The sequence below is a fragment of the Haematobia irritans genome, chromosome 1, assembly GCF_050003625.1.
Source record: "Haematobia irritans isolate KBUSLIRL chromosome 1, ASM5000362v1, whole genome shotgun sequence".
NCBI classification, from domain to species: Eukaryota; Metazoa; Arthropoda; class Insecta; order Diptera; family Muscidae; genus Haematobia; species Haematobia irritans.
Window position 1 is genome coordinate 150490505 of NC_134397.1, and position 22350 is coordinate 150512854.

The window sequence follows — 22350 nt, forward strand, 5'->3', positions numbered from 1 at the left end:
ATTTTGAAATCCCGGGATTTATAAAAATCGATCGCGAATGACAGCCCTATTCCAGAATGAGTATTATAAATACCGGGTCCACGAATTTACGGGATGTTTATCGCGGATCACGTTTGCGCAGGAAAAAGTGTTATACTCCATGTAAAAACATTTGTGCGGTATACCTGCGAAATCTTTGATTTTGGTTTAAAGGTGAGTATTAAGTTCGAGCCGCTAAAGTGAAAACTAAATCACTAAAAAATGCATAAAATTATACATATTTGTTGAAAATTTTATTAAGGTGGAATTACATATCATGCGTGCGTACGTTGTATTCGAATGCGTTGACGAATACGATTCTTCAATTGAGTTAAGGTAAGTACTATGTTCGCTTTTCGCGTTGAAATTTTCGTGGTTACTTTATTGAAACAGTTCAATATAAAGCAGACAAATTAACTCAATTGATGCGTAGTTTCTTGTTCCTCTAGATTTCGGCAAGACTTTACAGGAATAAGTCTGTTTTCATTTATAATTTTGGTTATTTTTATTTAAGGAAAAGTAATCGCGAAAATAAAGTGGTTTTCAACTCGAAAACCGAACATAGTACCTACCCTTACACAGAATGCGTCGGAACACCATTGAATTTGCTGATTACATTTCTTGCCCCTGTGCTTTTTATTGCGTTTTTATATTCTACGCACTTTTTAAAGTATAGGACTTTATGTTTTTTAACTTCAATCGATAATTCCTGCGCTTTATTCCAGTGATAAATGTTGATATTTGTGGCTGTTCTAGTACACACATGTACCGCTTTCGTGAGGTGTCAAACGTATGCGCCTTGCAGACTATAATTTTATCCGGACGACAGTGGTCGTGTCGAACATATCCCACATATTACAAGTTAAGTCCGAAGGCATAATCGATACTGCTGCATGTTTATGGTATCGATAACACATTTACCAATTATTTAGTCATCAACGAATTGTCGTATTCATTGGACACACAGCAAGATTCTTTACAAACACGGACATTCCGTCCGGAAAAACTTATAATCTGTAAGACGCATTAGATGTCCTACACCGTCACAGACCTGAAAAATGTATGCGAACATTTTTTCTGTGTGGACCAAGTGTACGGCTATGCGATCGTATGCAAAGTTGGAAAGTTTTTAACAGAAATAATTTCGAAACTTTGATGTGTTCTTTATATATATTTTGCACATTTTATTGAGCAAAATCAGTTGAATATGCTATAAAATTTTATAAAAATATCTAAAATTTGAACGAAAAATTCTTCTGGCTGCAAAATAGGTTTGTTTTATAGTTCCTTTCTGCAAATAAAATGTTTATTTTCATGCGATATCAAGAACTTAGAATACACCTTAAAGTAGGTTTGTGTTCTGCACATAGATGTGAGAGTTGTATCCCTTATGGGAAATTCACCAAAAAATTGTTCTTTATACCATTTTCCCCCTAACAAAATGAAAATATACTGTCTGTCCATGGAACTTAAAATTGCTTCGAGACGATTCGTTCCTATGAATGAATGCAATAAACTTAAATTTTGTATGTCACTCATTCTTTACGGTTTAAAATCAAAAACTACTTTAAACAACAAGTGATTTACGACCAAGCTTCATGAACAAACATGTAGTCTCAAGCAAATGCCATTTACTATAAAAAAATAGAGATAAATTGATTAGTACACAGAGTATTTTCATTCACGAAATCCTTGAAATTTATTCTTCCTTTGTTAATTTCAAAACACTTATATTTGTACAGCAGTGAATGTTTCTAAATTCATATATGACAAAATTATTAGAATGTTTTAAAACCCTAATTAAAATACAATTTACCATATAGACAATTGTTACTCAAGAGAAGATTATGGCGTTGGCTAGTCTTTTGCTTCTCCATAAAAACAATACTAATAAAATAATAAGGATGAAAACAATCTTCTTGTAAGAATTAGCGAACGAAACAATGTAGACAAACGGAAGAAATAACAACAAGAAGCTACAACGGGAACGACCATTTCATGTATAACCACGAAAATCGTTGGGAATTTTCCATGAAATAACTCGGTAAATACAAATAAATCAAGATTTTGTGTTGATTTGTTCATTAGATTCAATCAATCCTTTTATTGATAACAAAAATGAGAGCGCGCCAAGGATTGACATTCTCTATAAAAGCATTTCGAGGAAACGTATCTCATTCACATAATGTCCACAAGAGAGCTTTATAAAATAGAAGAAATCTCGTTGTTTACTTAAAAAATGCAAATGTTCAGAGGCGGGTGATACAATTGAGTAATTTTGTTATATAATCCTACTACTCATTTTGTATAATCGTATTTCTTTTCTTGATGATACATTGACTTAAATTTTTTCGGATTAGTTTTTCGAATTTGTTGTTATAGATTTTTGTTTTATTTCCGTTTTAAACTTAAATAAAAGTGTTGCTTTATTATTACTCTTGGATGTTTTTTAAAAACAATAAAGATGATGGAGCTGTGTTTGTTGTTGTTTTTGTGGTAAAGATGTTAATTTACTTCTTGTTATAATTTTAAGATTTAAAGTCTTCTTAGGACACAAATACACTTTAGAAAGCGAAGAGGAGCAAGAAGGCCATCATAAGACAGAAAAGACCCATAGCTTCGGAAAGGGCGAAACCCAAGATAGCGTAGGAGAACAACTGTTGTTTCAATGATGGATTTCTGGCATAACCAATGATGAGGGAACCGAATACTGTTCCGATACCGGCACCTGTTGTATTGGAAGATTAAAAAAAAAGAGAAAGAAAAACAACATATCAAAATTGTGTTGAATAAACATGCAGCAAAGAATTTATGAAAATTTTCTTTGGTACACATTTTTTTTGGCACAGAAAGTCAGTCACAGATTAGTCTGAATTGAGTTCTGTTCCCGATTGGAAACAGCAAGCACATTGCACTAAAATCGCTGGTCACAAAAGATTTCAATGTATTTTTATATTTTAACAAAAATACAGAATTTCTTGTCCTTTTGCCTTTTAATCATACAAGTTTCCTGCTAGAAAATTAACAAGTCCAAACACCATACAACTTGGTGCTTTTAATGAACTTCTGACCATATCTCAGACCTTCCCGGGGCAATTTTAAGAGTAATCAGATACTCGCATGTAAGCCCCAGATGCTAGATTGTAACTGACTAAGTATCCAAACGTTGAATTGTTATCTTAAGAAAATTTTGCAATTTCTTTGCTGCATTTTTTTTGGAAAACTAAAATTATTATTTCAAGTATCTTCCAATACTAACCGGAACCAGCTACACCGACTGTGGCAGCGCCAGCACCAATGAATTTGGCAGCTGAATCAATGTCACGAGTGACAGGGGAGGTCTGGAATGACCTGATTTGTGGCAGTAAAGCAACTGGGGTTGTGTTTTGAGCAGCCAAGGTTTGGCTTTGGCTGATGACTGCGCTGCTCAATGGTCGCAAGTATTGCTTGGAGCCGTTAAGGAGCTGAAATTAAAAGGAAACAAAAAATTAAATAAATATTTTTATAATTTAGGAATGTCTATAAAAAAATTTTTGAAACTCAATGTGATAAGAGTGTTAACACCCTACTTATAGACCGAAACATTTCATGGTTTTTATGAATAAGAGGGCATCTCATCACGAGAAATATTTGGCTTTAAGGCCGGTATGCACCTCTAGCGAAATTTTCGGTAGCAAAAATTTATTTAAGTTTACAACAAAAAAACAGGGCTGTGTACACAAATTTTAAACCAGCTAATCGTTTTTAAAAATTGTTAATATATGTTCCAAATATTCCTCAAATAAATTGTTTATTATTTACAGACCTTTTAAAACTTTTAAATGTTTGCTGCCAAAATATGCTTTTGACAACCCTGTTATTTTCATTAGAGGTGCGTACCAGCTTACGAAATTGAAAGCTACCGAAAATTTCGTTAGCATAAATAGCAATGCATTTCTTACGGGAATGAAATTTTTCGCTAGAGGTGCATACCGGCCTTTAAACAAATGAAGTCTCGTGAATCAAATACCAACATATAAAAAAAATATTGGTTCATACAAATGATATGTAATTTCATCAAATTGTAATGGCTGACGGTATTCCTGCTTAACAAGCGAAAGTATTCATTTATTCGAAAATTCTGTAATACAATGCCAATAGTATTAGTTTATTTCTCAAAAATTACAAAAATATTTAAATTGTCAAATCCATTCCTAACAATCTTTTAATTTCATCTAAATGCATTTCGTTTCATGTAATTGTATTGAGTTTCATTTACCTCAATTTAATTTAAACCTTCTCAAGATTTGAAATTAGAAATGATTGTTGAATCTTTAGGACCCTTTGTCCCTTCTTAGATTTCCGAGGAAAACAAAATTGGACAAATGTTTACCAAAACATATAAAAACGTTTTTCCAGAAATAGTTAATAATTTATTGTTGTTGATTACACTAATTTGATATATTTTCCCAATGTAACCGAATCCAAAAATTGATTCGAGTCTTAATTATAAGGCTTCATATAACGTTCAGCCTATGAAAAAATCTCAAGGGTAAATGATTTTTTCACAAAGTGGGTCACACCAAAATTGATAAAAAAAAGTTATGGAATCGAACATTTTTGTTCAATTAGATACCTTAATACATCTGGCTACAACACGTTCTGGTCATTGCCCCTGTAGAAAATTTTAATTTCCATATCGTTGAGTGCTCTATTACCCAATACGAGATAAAGGCAATTATTTAACAAATGAAGTAGTATCTCTAAGGCATTTGCAATATTACATGTGCCAAGAAAAACAAAAAAAAGTTATGCAATAGCAAGATGTCAAAGAGGGTGGTGGTGTTTTTAGTTATAGGTAGAACTAGTTCTTATAAAGAGCCGCTACAAAGTAATACAAATGTAATGTAATTTTGGCAACATACATTAAAAAAGTCACTAACCGAAATTACTTTAACAATATATATATGTATAATCATGTAAACATGTACAATATACATTGTTGTTCCTGGTATAAGGAACTATTTTTCAAAGGTTTTTTCGCCTTATGTAATGCTTTCGTGTTTTTGGAACTCCAAAATTACATAACAATTGTATTTGGTAACTCCAGAAACAATTATACAAGAACTGAAAACATGATTTTATTTTCAAACTCCCTTGTCATTATCACGAGGATCTTATTTAACATCTGCAATGCGTGCATACATAACACCATTTACCACAACCGTCATCATGTTTTCTCGAGCTTAAACATTGACCCGGCAACCAGTTATTGATAAACAAATGTTGGCTTCTAGTAATTATTGAAATAAAATTAAATAGTCTTTACATCTAATTTTCGTACTTTTACCACCTCTCTCTCACTCTCCCTCTCCCTGTTGTTAAAGGCAAAGATTTTAACTCCTAACCTCAAATTCTACTTATGTAACGTTTTTCTTGCTATTTGACAGAATACACCTTAACATGAGAGCGGTCATTGGAAATCCACCACTAAAAAAACTAATCAAATTGAGAAGAGAGCACACTACAAAAGAAAAAGATTTCCGACCGAATCAACGCGATTCTATAGGAGGAAAAATCGATTTGAAACAAACTTATGTAATGCAAAATATTGTTTCTTAATTAAAATTAAAGTTATTCAATACTTACAGCTGTCCTGGCAACGGGGGCAATACGGGAGACTGTTGATACGAACATTTTGATTTGTTTTATATAAGTTGCTTGAAGATCAACAAGAAATTGAAGCTAGCGCACGTAAGCTCTGAAAAATAAAGATAATACAATTAAATATCTCCAAATAATAGAAACATTAAAAAACAGCATTTGAATAGGAAACACTGAACCGGAATGAAGCACTCTTTTTTCTACTTGTCAAACGGTTTTTGCAAAATGAAAAGTCCCCAACCGAGATGGTGTTGGTCTTACGTAACCTTAAATATTCTTGAAGTTAAAAATTCACTTTTTTGAAGTTATAGCAAAAGTCTCGTATAACACATTCTATAAAATTATCTTAGTATTTACTGTTGTGTTGCACAAATTAAAACTTAAAACAATTTCTTTATAATTTTTATCTTTTAGTATTGAAGAAAATGTGCTAACATTTTAACCCAATCGGTGAAGAGCTGCTGAAAGCCGCTGAACTTGATTCCAACTGACACTTCTTTCGCGTGTGCAAAGAATGACCGTAGGTATTCGGCAAATTATTGGAAGTATTGCTATCTCATTTTAGTAATTCACCTCTTTTCTACACCACGCAAGATGGCCGTCTTCACCATACTTCCCCCTCACGTAACTTTCCAACAGCTCTTCATCAAATCGATGAAAAATTAGCAATTTTCTTTCAATATTCGGAATTGCACTCAAAATTTGTAAACACGTTTGATTAAACTTTAATGTTGTTTTAAGTTACTTTAATGTAAATTTAATAAATCAAATGCACTTTCTAATTGATGCAGATAGATTTTTTCTCTTGACACAAGTGATTATTCAATCCAAAAGCGGTGATAAAAAATCTTCACTTTTTCCTCTTACTTATTGCTGCTCCTAGTATTTTGCGTACTCACCAAACGAACCCTCACGACTGGACCTATTCTTCGTTTGCATTAAGAAGGAGAACCAAGTCGTTTAGGAAATAAATACATATCGGCGTTATTTACACATACACGGGCGGCCAACAGAGCCGCTAAAGGTATATGACAACACAAGTCAGCTGGCTGTAACATTTTCAGATATTCACCACTATTTCAACCAACTTTGGATTAATGACGGGTAGCAAGTTAAAGACATGTAAAATATTACTATTTTCTCGCAATAAGGCGAATTTTATACAGGCCAAGTAAAAAATCATGACGTACCTAGATATCCAATTCTCACTTTCGTTCAAAGTCATTCTACAACTGTGTTTCTGATATCATAGTGCTGTTTAGTGTTTTTACGTTAATGAAATTCATGGTATAGTGAACAATAATTCGTTAAAGTTAAACAAAGTTTGCATTCCTTAAAATGGATTATTTAAGAAAAGTAATCGTGAAAAAATGACGATAGCGGCTAAACTCGAACTTAATACCCACCTCAATCGAGTTTAAAAATTAGCAGACAATGAAACTAGTAAACATTGTCTGCAAACTTTTTGCTGTTTTAGTAGAGCTAACAAATTTCCTTGTTTTTTCAAAAAAGAAAAATAAATAAATAAATAAATAAATGAATAAAAAAATTCTTCACTAAAATTAAAAATCTGTCAAAAACAACATAACACTATATCTTTTTTTTGCAAGTTTTATTATAACTCGATGGAGAATAATCCAAGGCATAAATTGAAAATGTTTATTTTCCGTGAAATGAATTATTAAAGAAAAGTAAAAATTTTATCGCGACATTATTGGACGATTAAATGTATACCCATAGACGAATTTGATACCCGGATTTTGTATATGGAACGAAAATTCAGTCGATAAAAAAACAGTAACTCAAATTCGAACCAATTTGGGTTAGTGTATTTTTGAAAGTTAATTTCGTTTGTATGAGAATACATTGGTTATCAAAAACGAGTATTTACAAATTTTTGGCCTGAAAATGCACTCAATTTTTAACAAATCCTTTGTATACGTTTGATTCCTACTCGACAACCATATATAAAGTGACTTGCCATAGATGGACCAAAATCAAATTGCTTTATTTTGAAATACGAAAGAAAGCAATCGTTCGATATAAAGACACAGGGCATGAATATATCAAAATAGTCGACTTCGATTCTTTTGAACAAAAATCAACTTTCGTAACCTTAAGCTGAGTACTATGTTCACTTTTCAATCTGAAAACCAGCTTGTTTTCAAGGTTACTTTTTTTAATTACTTAAGGTGAGTACTATGTTCGGGTTTTTCACCAAAACACTAAATTAAAAGTACAAATATATTTGTGAAGACGTTTGTATTTTGCTCAAGTCTTACCAAATAATGGATGGAAAAGTTGCAAGGAATTGATTGCAAATAATTTTATATTTCTAAATTAATTAATTAAAAAAAGTAACCGTGAAAACAAGCTGGTTTTCAGCTTGAAAACTGAACATAGTACTCAGCTTTAATTTAGAAATATAAAATTATTTGCAAACAATTCCTTGGATCTTTTCCTTCCATTATTTGACAAGACTCAATCAAAACATAATAGTCTTCATAAATATATTTGTATATCAAAACATAATAATAGTCTTCATAAATATATTTGTACTTTTAATTTAGTGTTTTGTTGCAAAAGCCGAACATAGTACTCACCTTTAAGCTGAGTACTATCTTCAGTTTTCAAGCTGAAAACCAGCTTTTGGTTACTTTTTTTAATAAACTAATTTAGAAATATACAATTATTTGCAATCAATTCCTTGGATCTTTTCCATCCATTATTTGGCAAGACTCGATCAAAATATAATAGTCTTCATAAATATATTTGTACTTTTAATTTAGTGTTTTGGTGAAAAAGCCGAACATACTACTCACCTTTAAGCTGAGTACTATGTTCAGTTTTCAAGCTGAAACCCAGCTTATTTTCACGGGTACTTTCTTTAATCAATTAATTTTGAAATATTAAATGGTTCGTAATCAATACATTGGATCTTTTCCATCCATAATTTGAAGAGACTTGATAAAAATGTTTTCGTCTTCATATATATTTTTGCACTTTTAATTTAATGTTTTGGTGAAAAACTCGAACATAGTACTCACCTTTAAGGTGGGTATTAAGTACGAGTTTAAGGTGAGTACTATCCCTGCCAACATTTTTTGAATTTGGGGACTCTTTTGAGAATCCCCACTACGTCGAAAACAATCATATACGACATCAAAAACTCGTCGGAAAAGCGCCGTCACTATTGAGAAGTTGTACCACGCCAAGTTACTACAAAAATGTTTCGCATGAGTGCAATTATTAGGTGCCTTTATAGATCAATTTAGAACGACGCCAATAAGGGACCCTCCAAACAATCAGAAAAAGTGCATTTTAAGATAGTTGTAAAAGAATCATTGTGGTCGAGTAAAACACGTTTGTTTAGATATTTATTAATTTGATTAAACATTTACAAATTCTTCAAAATATAACATTTATACCACTATCACATTACATTTAACATAATTTTTGGAATTAATAATGATGTTGAGTTACAAGTAGCGAGTTACATGTTGCTGCGTCTATCAACAAGTGTTTTTATTCCATGGAGGCAGCGTGTCTGTAAAATATCTGAAAAACAATCACTTTATTCCATTTGGAAAATCACCAAATTGTTCACCAATATACCTTTCACAATTTTAAGCGTATAATCTATGTTTTCAGAACTTTATTTTCGTTTTTATTTAATTAAAATATAACAAGCTGGTTGCGCTTGGCGTTTCACAAAAAAAAATGGCTTTTTTAACAGTAGGGATGGCAAATTACTTGCATGTACTTTTTGATGTACCTTTTCATGATGGTTGAAGTGACATTTACGAGTCTGTGGTAACGATGAGGTTGAAATGGAACTTTGAAATGCTGGCAGGGATGTTCGGTTTTTTCACCAAAACACTAAGTTAAAACTACAAATATATTTATGAAGACGATTATATTTTGATCGAGTATTGCCAAATAATGGATGGAAAAGATCCAAGGAATTGATTGCAAATAATTTTATATTTCTAAATTAGTTAATTAAAAAAAGTAACCGTGAAAACAAACTGGTTTTCAGCTTGAAAACTGAACATAGTACTCAGCTTTAGCCGCTAAAATCGTCATTTTTTCACGATTACTTTTCTTTAATAATCCATTTTAAGGAATATAAACTTTGTGAAAATTTGCTTTGCGATATTCCCCATCAAGTTATAATGAACTCTGCGACAAATATGCATAATTTCATGTTTTTTACTCATTTAGTTTTCACTTTAGTGAAAATTAGCGGCTAAACTCGAACTTAATACCCACCTTTACGCCCAAAATTACCACGAACGAAATCGTACTTATAGCCTAGTACTAAGATCACGTTTTCGCACGAAAAACTGTTATACTCCATATAAAAATCGTTAGAGCGGAATAAATGCGAAATCTTTGTTTTGAGCATTTTCAGACACATATTTATACAACCCCGGATTTTTCGCACGAATAAATAGGCAGGCATATTATTTCGCATAAAGAAGTTAACATTCCTAGGATTGAGACCCTATTTACGGAGATATATGAAGATATTCGTTTTTCGCAGAAACGAACTTAGTACTAAGCATATGGTTTGAAAAGTGCGATTTATTTCCATGAAGTCCGCGATTGCATTTCCGAGCTCTGATGTCTTTGACTGCGTTATTATCAACCGGTTACATTGCTCCGAAATTCACCACCCTTATCATTGGAAGTGTGTATAGCTATCTCACATTTGGTTGGAAACTTTGTGTTGCTATCCCATTTTACATGTTTACCACTTCTGGAAAGTGCTATTTTAAATAAACTCACCACCCATACATTATGGATCGTGCAGACGTACATTAGTTGTACATAAATTCTTCGTCGGTATATGATTTCATCAAAAATTTTCTAGTTAACCCTCTAATGCCCCAATTTTTTTGTCATCTGATTAAATTTTCAATGTTAACGACACAAAAGCAAGAGAACTAAGCAAGAAAAATTTATACCGTAAAATTCAGCATATGCTGCAAAGCCTCTTGAATAGTTTCAAATAAGTTTTGATTTTATTTTGCCCATTTTTGTTGTCTTAAGGTGTGTTTTACTAAAAGCTTCCTAAGGGCGGGCTTGGGCATTAGAGGGTTAAACATGATTTTGCTTCTTCCTCTTGTTTAGAAAAGTGCACCACTTTAGGTTCTTACTATTTGTTATCTATTTTATTTAAATAATTGATAATAAGCTAGTTGCGCTTTGTGTTTCACAAAATATAAAATGACTTGTAACAATAGGCGGCTCCCCGTGGTGCAATTGTTAGCGAACCCGCCTTGTATACACAGGGTCGTGGGTTCAAAGCCAGATTCGACCAACCACCAAAAAGTTTTTATTTTCAGCGGTGGATTATCCCACCTCCCCTGCCAACATTCTTTGAATTTGACGGCGCTACTGAGAATCCCCACCACGTCGAAAACAGTCGTATGCGATCCCCAAAATACGTCGGAAAAGCGCAACGTGCAACGAAGTTCGTGGTCAAGTGGAAGAAAAAAAGGCAAATTTTAGACAAATAACTGAATTTGCTCCAAATAGTTTATAATAATAGGTAATGCTATGTTCCCACCGACTCGCTTTCCTCATTCGTTTTTCCAAAACATTTCACAGTTCACACCGGGTTGAGATGTTTTAGTTTGGCAGTTACAGGCCGGTACTCTGTTCGGTTTTCGCGTTGAAACTCCATACAAAATCAAAAAATGAGAAAACTAGCGAAAATTTTCCATTTGTGGTACTTTGTTTTTTCGAGTTGAAAAACTGACGTTTATAGCATGGCGCCATTTGCAATGTGAATTAAGAAATAATTTATTTATTAAAACTATTTGTGTGGGTTTATAACACTAACACGGATTATATTTTTGTTCCGAAACTATACAAAGGATCAAAGGAGCAGCAGACCAATTGCCCAAGGAAAATAAAATGTTAATTTTGTAATAACAAACAGCAACCACCAACTTAATTCAATATCGCTCCCGTTAAACGACTCGATGAAGTGCTTATAAAGGGAAAACATTTCAAACCCCAAAACATGCTTGGTGAGAACACCGTATAAGTGAAAATAAAAAATGAAATAAAATTTTAAGGAAGTCACTAAGTGTATATCTCTTTGCCGAAAACTAAAATTATGGATTCTACGTTCTTGAAAACATTAAAAAGCTGACCGATGAAAAAATGGGCCTTTTCGGAAACGCAGTGTTGCGCTGCAACTGCTGCGCAACATTGATTTTGTTGCGCAGCTGTTGCCGATCAGCTGTTGCAGCTGCTTTTTTGTTGCATATTTTGTTTGCAATTTAAGGTAAGTACTAGGTTCGCTTTTCGGGTTGAAATTTTCGCGGTTACTTTATTAAAACAGTTCAATATAAAGCAGATAAATTAACTCAATTGATGTGCAATTTCTTGTTCCTCTAGATTTCGACAAGACTTTACAGGAATATGTCTGTTTTCATTTATAATTTTGATTATTTCAGGAAAAGTAATCGCGAAAATAAAGTGATTTTCAACTCGAAAACTGAACATAGTACACACCTTTAAGGTGGGTACTATGTTTGTTGGCACGAAAAAAACTTCACTTAACCATTCTTTCGCGTTGAAAAATGAGAGTGTTGACAATACATTTCGAACGAAGAAAACAGCTATTTTGGAGCTATTCCGCGTTTATTTCTCCGCAATTTAATTGACAACATCGCCAAATGTCATAATATTTTTACTTATACATACGCAGCAGCTGATTGTTTACATACACGCATTAATGATAATTGTTTTGAAAAGTGTTTTTCTACCAGTTTTTGGATTGTTTTGCAAAAAAATCTCATACAGCACTGGACACTAATAATTGTTAAGAATAAAGCTCCAGCCGCTCTACTCCTGGTGTCTTACCATATTCTGCAACAGCTTTTGCAACATGTGGTACATTGTCTTCTTCAGCTTTTCCAAATGGATACGGTCAATTTGTAACGCACATCAAAAAAACATATAATTCCGGTGTTATGCTAACTTTTACATCATGCGCAGCAATGGACTCATTCATCAACAAACTTAATTCGTTGGTGTCCACAATATCTACACAATCGCATTGCAATACCATGCTGTTGCCGCCTCACTAGCAATTTCAAATCCAGTGGTCACCACCACGGTTCCCACAAAGGATAATAACGCCATTTCATTTGTCAATGTTGTTACATCGGGGGGAACAACCAACTTAAGCCCATAACTCAAGTTCAAGGGTAGTTCCTAAGCCAAAGTCACTGTTCCCGACTTATATTTCGTCACAAAGGGATGTTAGTGTTCTATACCAGACTCTTCGTTGACTGAAATTAATACATTGAGAAGCAATTGGCTGGTTTACTGAAGGATGTTATACTCTCCCAATGTATAAGTTCCAATAACTATTTCAGTCACGTTATGAAATTCAACCAGTGTTTTGAATTGATAAAATGCAAGAATGCCGCTAACTGAAATTTAAAAGCCACAACGAAATTAAATCGTTTCATTCCAGCCTATCGCAATCATTTTGGACAAATGATGAATACAAGAAAATTATTTTGCTATTTAAATAAAAATTATTTAATTATTTGCTATAAACATTTATTTTGGATATAACTTTGTTCAGAAAAATTTACTAATTTTATATTAAAAAGTATAAGACCACCCAATTACTTATACCCCGGTATATAAAAATAAAACAAGTTCGATTATAATTTTATTATGATTTTTTATTAATTTGTACATTTATACACTAATTAAAGACCCTAGAACACAATGTTTTCTTTTCTGGATTATCAGCTTTCTTTCATTAATATTGTTATATTTAAAAATTTTTAATTATCATTTCTCATATTTAGCTTTCATGTTGTTTCCATTAAAAATTAAAATTGCATTAACATTTCTTTTGTTCAGTTCTCATTCATTTACGCCTCTTACACACAAAAAACGAGCTCGCTTAACAAATAGAAAAGGGAGCAATTACGAGGAGCGGTAAAATAATAAAAAAAAATACAATTCATTTCTTTGTAAAAAATGGGTGTTGAATGTAGAAGCACTGGGTTTACAGAGATAAGACGAAATCGTTTTTAAGCATATTTTAAAAAAGAAATCTTCATCGATTACATCTGCAGTAGTATGACAATTAGCTTCTTCTACTTCTTCGTGTTCTGTGCAAACATTATGTTGCATAACATTAGTCAATTCTAAATTAGCAGGGGATGATGATAAATGGTGGCCTGGTTGTATCTCTACAATATGACGCTGATGGAATGCTATTGTTGCTGATGGCTGAAGCGATGATGGTACTGTTGTAATAGGCGGAGTTTCCAACGGGCACCGGTCGCCGATTGGAAACTCCTAGAAGACATTCCTTAGGGGTAAAATTTCACCCGGCCACTTCTTCGCCAGCAAAATCCAATTTAACAACATCACCTGGTAAACATTCCTCCACATCAACTTCATTCTCTGCCGTATTTATACGGTTCAATGTCATTGTAATATCTGACCAGACTTAAGTCCCACGGTAGCTCCTGCTAAAGCCATTGTAGTAGTGGGAACAACAACATTCGATCCAGCTGCTGGTGATACTATTGTGGATGATTGTGAAACCACCATTGCATTAGTATTGCATTTGTATTACTAACGGCAGCAACAGTCGATATTGCATTTGAAGAATTAGTAAGTGTGTAAATATAACCATAGCGATAGGCGGTAGGCGAAACATTTTTGCCGCAACGGCAAATACAATAAGCTTGACGGCGAATAATTCCCTTTTTCACGTTTCCTAGCGTTTTTGTTGTCAATACAGCATGCTTTGACAATATTAAACAATGAAGTTGAATAAAAACATAGAATGGCTTGTTATTTGTTGAGTTATTTCAAGAAAAATAATCTACACGTGTCCAGGCAACAGCAATTCCTAGTGGTGAGTTAAAAAAATTGATAAGCGATGGCAACACTATACCAGTTTTCGCCAAGGAGTTAGAATAAGTTTTAATTTAGCGACACTCCGCTAGCCGTCACGGTGTTCCGTCGCGGATTTTGGGCTTCCCATAAGAAATACACGTAAATAAGTGTTCGCCTACCGCCTATCGCTATGGTTATATTTACACACTAATAGTGGCTAATGTTGGAGTAGTATTTGCTGCCACCCCAATGGGACCACTCACTACTTGGGCGGCCGTTGTATTTGGTTGTTGCAATACAATATTTGCGGTCACAGCCACTGTGGTCGTGGCAGGTGTTGAGGGTGCTATGTTGGAGTTGTTCACTGTAGCTGATGTAGTGGCTGCAATTGTGGGTGTCAGGGATGTGAGGGCAGATGCTACTGTGGCAGAAACGGCTACAGAACCAGATGCTGTTATATATGTTATATACATATAGCACTCCGTTATTTTTATTTCGTCAATCTAATTGCATTTTTAAATAACAACGCGAACCACTTTTGTATTCTAATTTAACACAAATCATTTGAATAAATCAATTATTTCTTAATTCACATTACAAATGGCGCCATGTTTTGAAACTAACTAATCTCAACATATGGAAGGATTTAAAGCCGACCTAATTAGGGACTATGCACTTTATGTCAGTTTTTCAACTCGAAAAAAACAAAGTACCACAAATGAAAAAATATTTCGGTAGTTTTTCGCATTTTTGGTTTTGTATGGGATTTCGCTTCGGAAACCGAACATAGTACCTACCTTTAGAACGCAAAAACACCACAAATGGAAAAGTATATAATAAATTTTATTTGTGAATTAGATGACTCTTCAAATGGGTCAAATCTATGTTATTTACAGAAAAAAAGATATCTAAAGTATAAAGGTAAGTACTATGTTCGCTTTTCGCGTTGAAATTTTCGCGGTTACTTTATTAAAACAGTTCAATAAAAAGCAGATAAATTAACTAAATTGATGTGCAATTTCTTGTTCCTCTAGATTTCGGCTAGACTTTACAGAAATATGTCTGTTTTCATTTATAATTTTGATTATTTGAGGAAAAGTAATCGCGAAAATAAAGTGATTTTCAACTCGAAAACCGAACATAGTACACACCTTAAAAGCGAAAGTATAAAACGCGAAACTCCCATTTAGTAGCGTTTCTTCCAGTCTCCTTGTTTCTCTTTTTTATTCTTTTATAGGTCGTTTGCATATTTATAAATTTCCTATTTGTCTGCTCCTTCGTGAGCGTGAAATCAGGTTTATTTTCCTTAATTTTGTCGACCACTTTGCTCCATAACACTGATTTTTTTTCGGCCTGACGCAAAGTCGCCCTCCATATCCAAACGTGCTCTTACTATTAATTTAGTTGTCTTGGAATCAACCTCTACCCTAAAAAATTATAAAAATATAATAAAAATATTATAAACATATAATATAATATATAAAAAAACAAAAATAAATTGAAAATTTTAATACTTACTCGTTCTCTGCATCAGCCATTTTTATACTGCGTGTTTTTTACTACGTTTGCGCAACATATGCTACATTGTTGCATTTTAGAACAGATGACGCTTGCAGTGTTGCCGGATGTTGCAATTATGAATGTGATGCGCAGCAGCTGCAGCGCAACACTGCGTTTCCGAAAAGGCCCAATGTTGGACAATTAACTGAAACTGTTTCAAATAGTTTATAATAATTGGTAAGTCAATATGAAAAATTTTAGAGAAGTCAATAAATTTAAATATTTTTGCAGAAAACTAAAATTTTTGGATGCTACATTCTTGCAAACATTATGAAGCTGGCCGATGAAAAATGAATGGCTTATCAGAGTTTCCAGAAAGATTTCAAAGTGCAACCAATTAAAATTGTTAAAAACTTGATATTATCCCATATCATTAACTTCTGGATCACATCGTCAGTTTAATTTACATCCTATTATCAGCTTAAAATGGATATTTGTGAATTCCTTCTGCTGGAAATCTATGCTAACACGCGGTCCATCACGTTCCTAATTTCAAATTGCCCGCACATTAATTAGTTTCAATGCAGTTTTATGACACAAACAGGAAGGAAATCGAATTATCTATGCAAAAGTGTTTACAAATAATGTTTAAGATATTTAAAGTTTTGTTGATGTATTCTTATTTGTTGATATGTTTAATAAGATATTTATTTTTCAATTACCCTGCCAACTTTTTTTGAATTTGGGGGCGCTTCTGAGAATCCCCACTACGTCGAAAACAATCATATACGACATCAAAAACCAAGTTACTACGAAAAAGTTTCTCATCAGTGCAATTATTAGGTGCCTATTTAGATCAATTTCGAAGGACGCCAATAAGAACCCCTGCAAACTATCAGAAAAAGTGCATTTTAAGGTAATTGTAGAAGAATCATTGTGGTCAAGTAAAACACGATTGTGTAGATGTTTATTGATTTGATTAAACATTTATAATTTCTTATAAATATTACATTTTTCGGTTTATCTCATCACATTTAACATAATTTTTTGCATTAATAAAAGAATGATGTTGAGTTTTAAGTAGCAAGTTACATATTGCAGCGTCTATCAGACAGTTTGTTTATTTTCGATGGAGACAGCGTGCCTGGAAAAATATTTGAAAAACGATCACTTTATTCTATTTGGAGAGTCGAAAATTGTTCACCATATACCTTTCACAATTTTAAGCGTAATATCTATGTTTTCAGAACTTTATTTTCGTTTTTATTTAAATAAAATATAACAAGCTGGTTGCGCTTGGCGTTTCACAAAAAATAAAATGGCTCTTCTAACAGTAGTGATGGCAAAATACTTTCATGTACATTTTGTACTTTTTGATATGCTTCCCCCATCACAGTTCGCGATGGTTGTGGTGACATTTACGAGTCGGTGGTAGCGATGAGGATGAAATGGAACTTTGAAATGCTGGCAGGGTCCGGACGACAGTGGTCGTGTCGAACATATTCCATATATTGACCACATTATAGGTTAAGTCCGAAGGGATAATCGATACTGCTGCATGTCTATGGGATCGATAACACATTTATCGATTATTTTCTCATTAATTTTCTCATTAAATTAGCCGCTAAAATCGTAATTTTTTCACGATTAGTTTTCTTTAATAATCCATTTTAAGGAATACAAAATTTTTTAAAATTTGCTTTGGGATATTCCCCACCAAGTTATAATAAAATCTGCAACAAATATATATAATTTTATGACTTTTTTTACTGATTTAGTTTTCACTTTAGCGATTTTAGCGGCTAAACTCGAACTTAATACCCACCTATAGGTGAGTAGTATGTTCGGTTTTTTCACCAAAACACTAAATTAAAAGTACAAATATATTTATGAAGACGGTTATATTTTGATCGAGTCTTGCTAAATAATGGATGGAAAAGATCCCAGGAATTGATTGCAAATAATTTTATATTTCTAAATTAGTTAATTAAAAAAAGTAACCGTGAAAACAAGCTGGTTTTCAACTTGAAAACTGAACATAGTACTCAGCTTATACACGAGCACTGTCGTCCGGATAAACTTATAGTCTGCACGTCGCATTACGGGAAAAAAAATTAGTCAGTAACTAGTACTTGTAATCAAATACTCGTTACATTCACAACACTTAGTTGGCTTATCACATTCGACAGTCTGCAAAAGAGAGAGGTCGCGTCGTTGTGTTCGTACTAGCAAGGCGTTTCGACCATCATGTTCTGACTTGGGGGATATTTAATCATCTTTTTTTTATAAAACGCCCCTCAATATAAAAATATTTTGAACAAAATACATCTGATTTTTGTTAAAAGTGTTAATGAAACTGGACAATTGCTTAGTACGGTTTGAGAATTAATGTTTGTTTGTATTCATTGGATTCTGTCCCTAAAATTATAAATTGCATAACAACGCCAGTGTGTATGTCGCCGTCGTCGTGGTGTGCGTGTATTTATTGAACGGGAGTAGGGGGATTATATTTTTCTTATTCCGTGAGAGACGAAATAACAAGAAAACTTATTGTTACCGGAGTTGGAGTGAATGTGGCGTGTTTGTATGTACGTTCATTACACAAATTGAACTCACCACGTACAAATTACAATTGAAAGCAGCACTTATCTACCAACCAACATAGCAACTGTGTATGTGAAACAAAGCCTTTGAAAGATGTTCGAAATAGTTAAAATTATAAAATCCGTCCAATGTTTTGATTTTGAATACCGTACTCTCTAACACCACCTACACATTCGTAAAAAAACACATATGCCTGTGAAAAGTGCTTTTTGTTTTTACTCATAAATTGTTAAGAGTGGCGACGAGACTATTTAGTCTAAATTTGATGAACTACAAAAACAATATTTTCATTAAATAAACGAAACATACGTGTATGTTGCATGCAAATCAAAAATAGACTTGAGGCACGGAATTGTAATCCAGCTACATTTTCAACGAAGAGGATATCACTCGGCCCATCTATATGGGAATATACATATGAAAATAAGGTAATTGCACTAGGTATGAGATCATGTTGATAGTTTATATACATTCATACCCATTTACTGTTGTAATGTTTGCGATATCAAAATAGATTTTGGCCTTTGGAATTAAATTATAAATATTCCAAGGATAACTCTTTTTTTCTACAAAAAATAACATATTTCGCATTTATCATACATTGGAAGAAAATTGCATTCTGTATAGACCAGTCAGCAATTTTTGAGACGGTTTCCCAGGTTGATCGCTATCAACCTCTAATTGTAACTGTAATTGATTGGTTAAAGAACATATTCTAATACAGTGTTAGTGTTGCCTGGTTGGGAGTTTCCCCCCATACAGATCTTCCGACTTTGCATTTTACTATGTGTTTAGGCATGTACTGTGTTCCCTTTTTGGCGTTGAAAATTTCGCGGTTACTTTATTAAAATAGCTTAATTTAAAGCAAACAAGTTAACTCCATTGATGCGCACGTTTTTCTTCATCGAGATTTAAAAGGAATATGTTTGATTTCATGTATAATATTAATTATTTCAGACACAGTAATTGCGAAAATAATGTAATTTTCAACTCTAAAACCGAACATACTACCGGCCTTTTGGTGTAACTTTTTATCATGGACTTCTGGGAAGAAGTTCCAAATTTGTTTGAAGTTGTAAGGCGGTGTAGCTATGTCAGACTATTTTAATCACACTACAGCGGTCCATATTCGATACAATTCCCATATCTACCAATCTCCCCAATTGAATTAATTTCATTGCAATACGATTTGCCTTAAATTTTGAATCTAGTATTATTCGAAACTCATAAATAGATATGCCTACTATCTATTTTTGATATAGACAATTCTCCAAAATTTTTGCACAATTATAGAAAATACATCTATAGTAGAAAATACTCCTATGTCTGGGTATAATTTCATATTGTTCCCTGAATGAACCGTTCTCTTGATTTTACTTTTTCATCATTTGGAGACTGATATTAGCAATTGAAATTTACTTTGTGAACACGGTTTATACTGAACCATAAGAATAAGATCTTGGACTATTATGTACCCATTTTACAAATTTACCACCGAAAATACGAATTGTGCTTTTATTATCACCTGGTAGTAGACATTGTAAGGAATCTCAGACTGACTATTAAATGTTTGAAATATGTACTATTCAAATTGACGTCTTCAGTCCGAAGTCCGTGATGGTTTTACATGTTCCACTTATTTATATTGGAAAATAATTACTTCAATCGCCTTTTGTGTGAATATAGTGCTAACAATAATAGTAACTTAATACAGGTGATACGAGTTTGAAATAATCTTTAGACACTTGAATGTTCTGAAACGAAATTGAACCTATACGACTAATTAGCGCATAGTGATTCTATAACTCATTACACTATTTTGTATATAAATGACTGATAAACATAAATGCATGTGTACCATTTCAGATTGTAGAATGAAATAATAGAAAACAATTGCTGGAATTCGAGATTGGAATCAACCCACCACTATATTTACAATTTACACAAATGTATGGAAAATATGTACAATAAAAAGCATTGCAACGTGGAATTGTACTAAAAAGTATAAGTCCAAAGTAGAGAAAAAGCGTGCAGAAGACCATCAAACAAATAACCATCGTTACCAATATTTATTCCACAAAATTGGTTAGTAAAGTACCCACTATGTATTGTTACGATGATTAATTAGGCTTCGGATTAATTTTTGTATTTTTAAAAACAAAATTGAATCCAAACATTTAATATTAACAACAACAATATAACCAGAGAAACAATCTGAAAAGCCGAAAACAATAACATTTCTATTAGCCGACTGCACCTACCTATTCACCACGACCTCTCAGGTGTAAAGAGAATAAGAGAGGGCAATAGGCCACAATTTACTCTCCCATAAGTCGGAAACAAAACAGATAATGGAGAGGATAGTAAAACAATAAAAACAAAAGCCAAATAGAATTAGCAACGTAACCAACAGTATTCTCAATCAAGTCAAATAATAGCAACAACATCAAGGGTGAAAACGAGACAGATTTAGTTTTGATACTCGCTCTCTGTCTCACGTTAACAGATACACACAACGTACGAATCGTATTCACCACTAAAACCGAGGTGTAACATTGTGGTGAGGTGAGAGAAGCTAGAACGAGAAAACCATACATCACTGTGGGGACAACGAACAAAAGCAAGCAGCAAACCATCAGTTGGAGAAGAACGAGTCGAGTGGATTGTTCGTGTTAAGTTTGTTTTTGTGGTAGAAGAGCAAATAACGCAGCGAATTGTTGGCGATTCCGCAGTCTGCCTTAGAAGGGACATGGCCGTCTTTTTGCTCAATATCTGTAAATTTAATGGCTGCGGAATCACATTTCCAAGTTTAGGAGATTTAATACAACACATCGAGGACACACATATTGGTAAGTTTATTAACAAAAACATGAAGAAAAACCAAAAATCTATCAACAAAAAATGGAATACAGTGAGAATAGTGAATATTTCTAGTCGAAAATCAAAGTTTAAGATATTCGTGTATACACAAAAAATGGTGGCAAGTTTTTCTTACAAAAAAGAACTAAGTAGAAAGAATCAAGAACCAGTCTTTAAAGTATTGGGATATAATAGACGCCGTATCGATCTGTGTCGAGTGATTTGTTAATTATTTGTTTTCACAATGCTTATTGTGTAGTTTTTAGTGTTTCCCCCATAGAATTAATTTTATTAAAAACGAAACGAAGAAAAAAAAAAGGCATCTATGAAACCCGTACAATGTCCAACGTAAGCTTTTTAAGTTGTATATACCACAGAAAATTTTCAGTAATGCAGAGAGAATGTATGTGCGTGCGTTTGTGTGCGAGCGAAATGTGTATAATATGATTTGGAGTGGGGAATTTACATGGTATCCTCGTAAATATCGAGTCTCAATTGAAGAATTTGATTTGTGTCCATCCGTGGTGTTAAGCAGGGGCGGCTGTTTTAATGCGTTATGGTGTTTACACACTTTTTCTATGATCTATGGCTTCTGGACTGAAGAAGTGTTCTTTTTTTTGGTTCCTAGTTTTTTCTTCCTTCGTTTTCTTATAAAACGTCGTCTTCGTTCACCCCTTAAAGTCTGTCGTTTTCCATTTCCTCCCCTCTTCAATTACAGCTATCCACATCTCTTCATCATGTAGTGTGTGTACTAGTAACATACGTAGCGTCAGCTGTGTTTGGAAAAATCGATATTTGTGTTAGTTAGATGGGTGACTATTGAGCGAATGT

General features: G+C 33.2%; 2 protein-coding genes and 4 long non-coding RNA genes across 9 annotated transcripts in view; 2 read left to right on the forward strand and 4 right to left on the reverse strand.

Annotated features, from left to right (window-relative positions):
* The first annotated feature begins 66 nt into the window (after positions 1 to 66).
* On the forward strand, positions 67 to 6451 carry LOC142221998 (uncharacterized). The gene is made up of 2 exons (XR_012718237.1): positions 67 to 192; positions 6076 to 6451. It is a non-coding gene; the product is annotated as an uncharacterized LOC142221998 (long non-coding RNA).
* Positions 2375 to 6593, reverse strand: ATPsynC (ATP synthase, subunit C). Of its 2 annotated transcripts, none has more exons than XM_075291905.1 (4): positions 6561 to 6593; positions 5647 to 5758; positions 3278 to 3482; positions 2375 to 2746 (listed from the first exon to the last, which is right to left on the reverse strand). In XM_075291905.1, exons 2-4 carry the CDS (start codon positions 5692 to 5694, stop codon positions 2583 to 2585), a joined length of 417 nt encoding a protein of 138 aa, XP_075148020.1. In that variant the 5' UTR covers positions 5695 to 5758; positions 6561 to 6593; the 3' UTR covers positions 2375 to 2582. The 2 variants fall into 2 exon arrangements, with proteins under 2 accessions (XP_075148020.1, XP_075148019.1); XM_075291904.1 differs by lacking the exon at positions 6561 to 6593 and adding an exon at positions 6097 to 6208.
* A 2412-nt stretch (positions 6594 to 9005) lies between these two features.
* On the reverse strand, positions 9006 to 9516 carry LOC142242744 (uncharacterized). Its single transcript, XR_012724172.1, has 2 exons — positions 9277 to 9516; positions 9006 to 9219 (listed from the first exon to the last, which is right to left on the reverse strand). It is a non-coding gene; the product is annotated as an uncharacterized LOC142242744 (long non-coding RNA).
* A 5958-nt stretch (positions 9517 to 15474) lies between these two features.
* LOC142242751 (uncharacterized) lies at positions 15475 to 16261 on the reverse strand. The gene is made up of 2 exons (XR_012724173.1): positions 16075 to 16261; positions 15475 to 15983 (listed from the first exon to the last, which is right to left on the reverse strand). It is a non-coding gene; the product is annotated as an uncharacterized LOC142242751 (long non-coding RNA).
* A 735-nt stretch (positions 16262 to 16996) lies between these two features.
* On the reverse strand, positions 16997 to 17612 carry LOC142242758 (uncharacterized). Its single transcript, XR_012724174.1, has 2 exons — positions 17268 to 17612; positions 16997 to 17200 (listed from the first exon to the last, which is right to left on the reverse strand). It is a non-coding gene; the product is annotated as an uncharacterized LOC142242758 (long non-coding RNA).
* Positions 17613 to 18236: 624 nt separating this feature from the next.
* LOC142222000 (uncharacterized) overlaps positions 18237 to 22350 on the forward strand; it is a 46689-nt gene continuing 42575 nt past the window's right edge. Inside the window, exons 1-3 of one of the 3 annotated variants that reach the window (XM_075291910.1) lie at positions 18237 to 19088; positions 20527 to 20745; positions 20866 to 21509. In XM_075291910.1, the coding sequence (XP_075148025.1) occupies positions 21410 to 21509 (100 nt within the window). In that variant the 5' untranslated portion in view covers positions 18237 to 19088; positions 20527 to 20745; positions 20866 to 21409. Of the gene's footprint in view, positions 19102 to 20526; positions 21510 to 22350 lie in introns of all 3 variants that reach the window. The other 2 variants (XM_075291908.1, XM_075291907.1) reach the window with 2 other exon arrangements.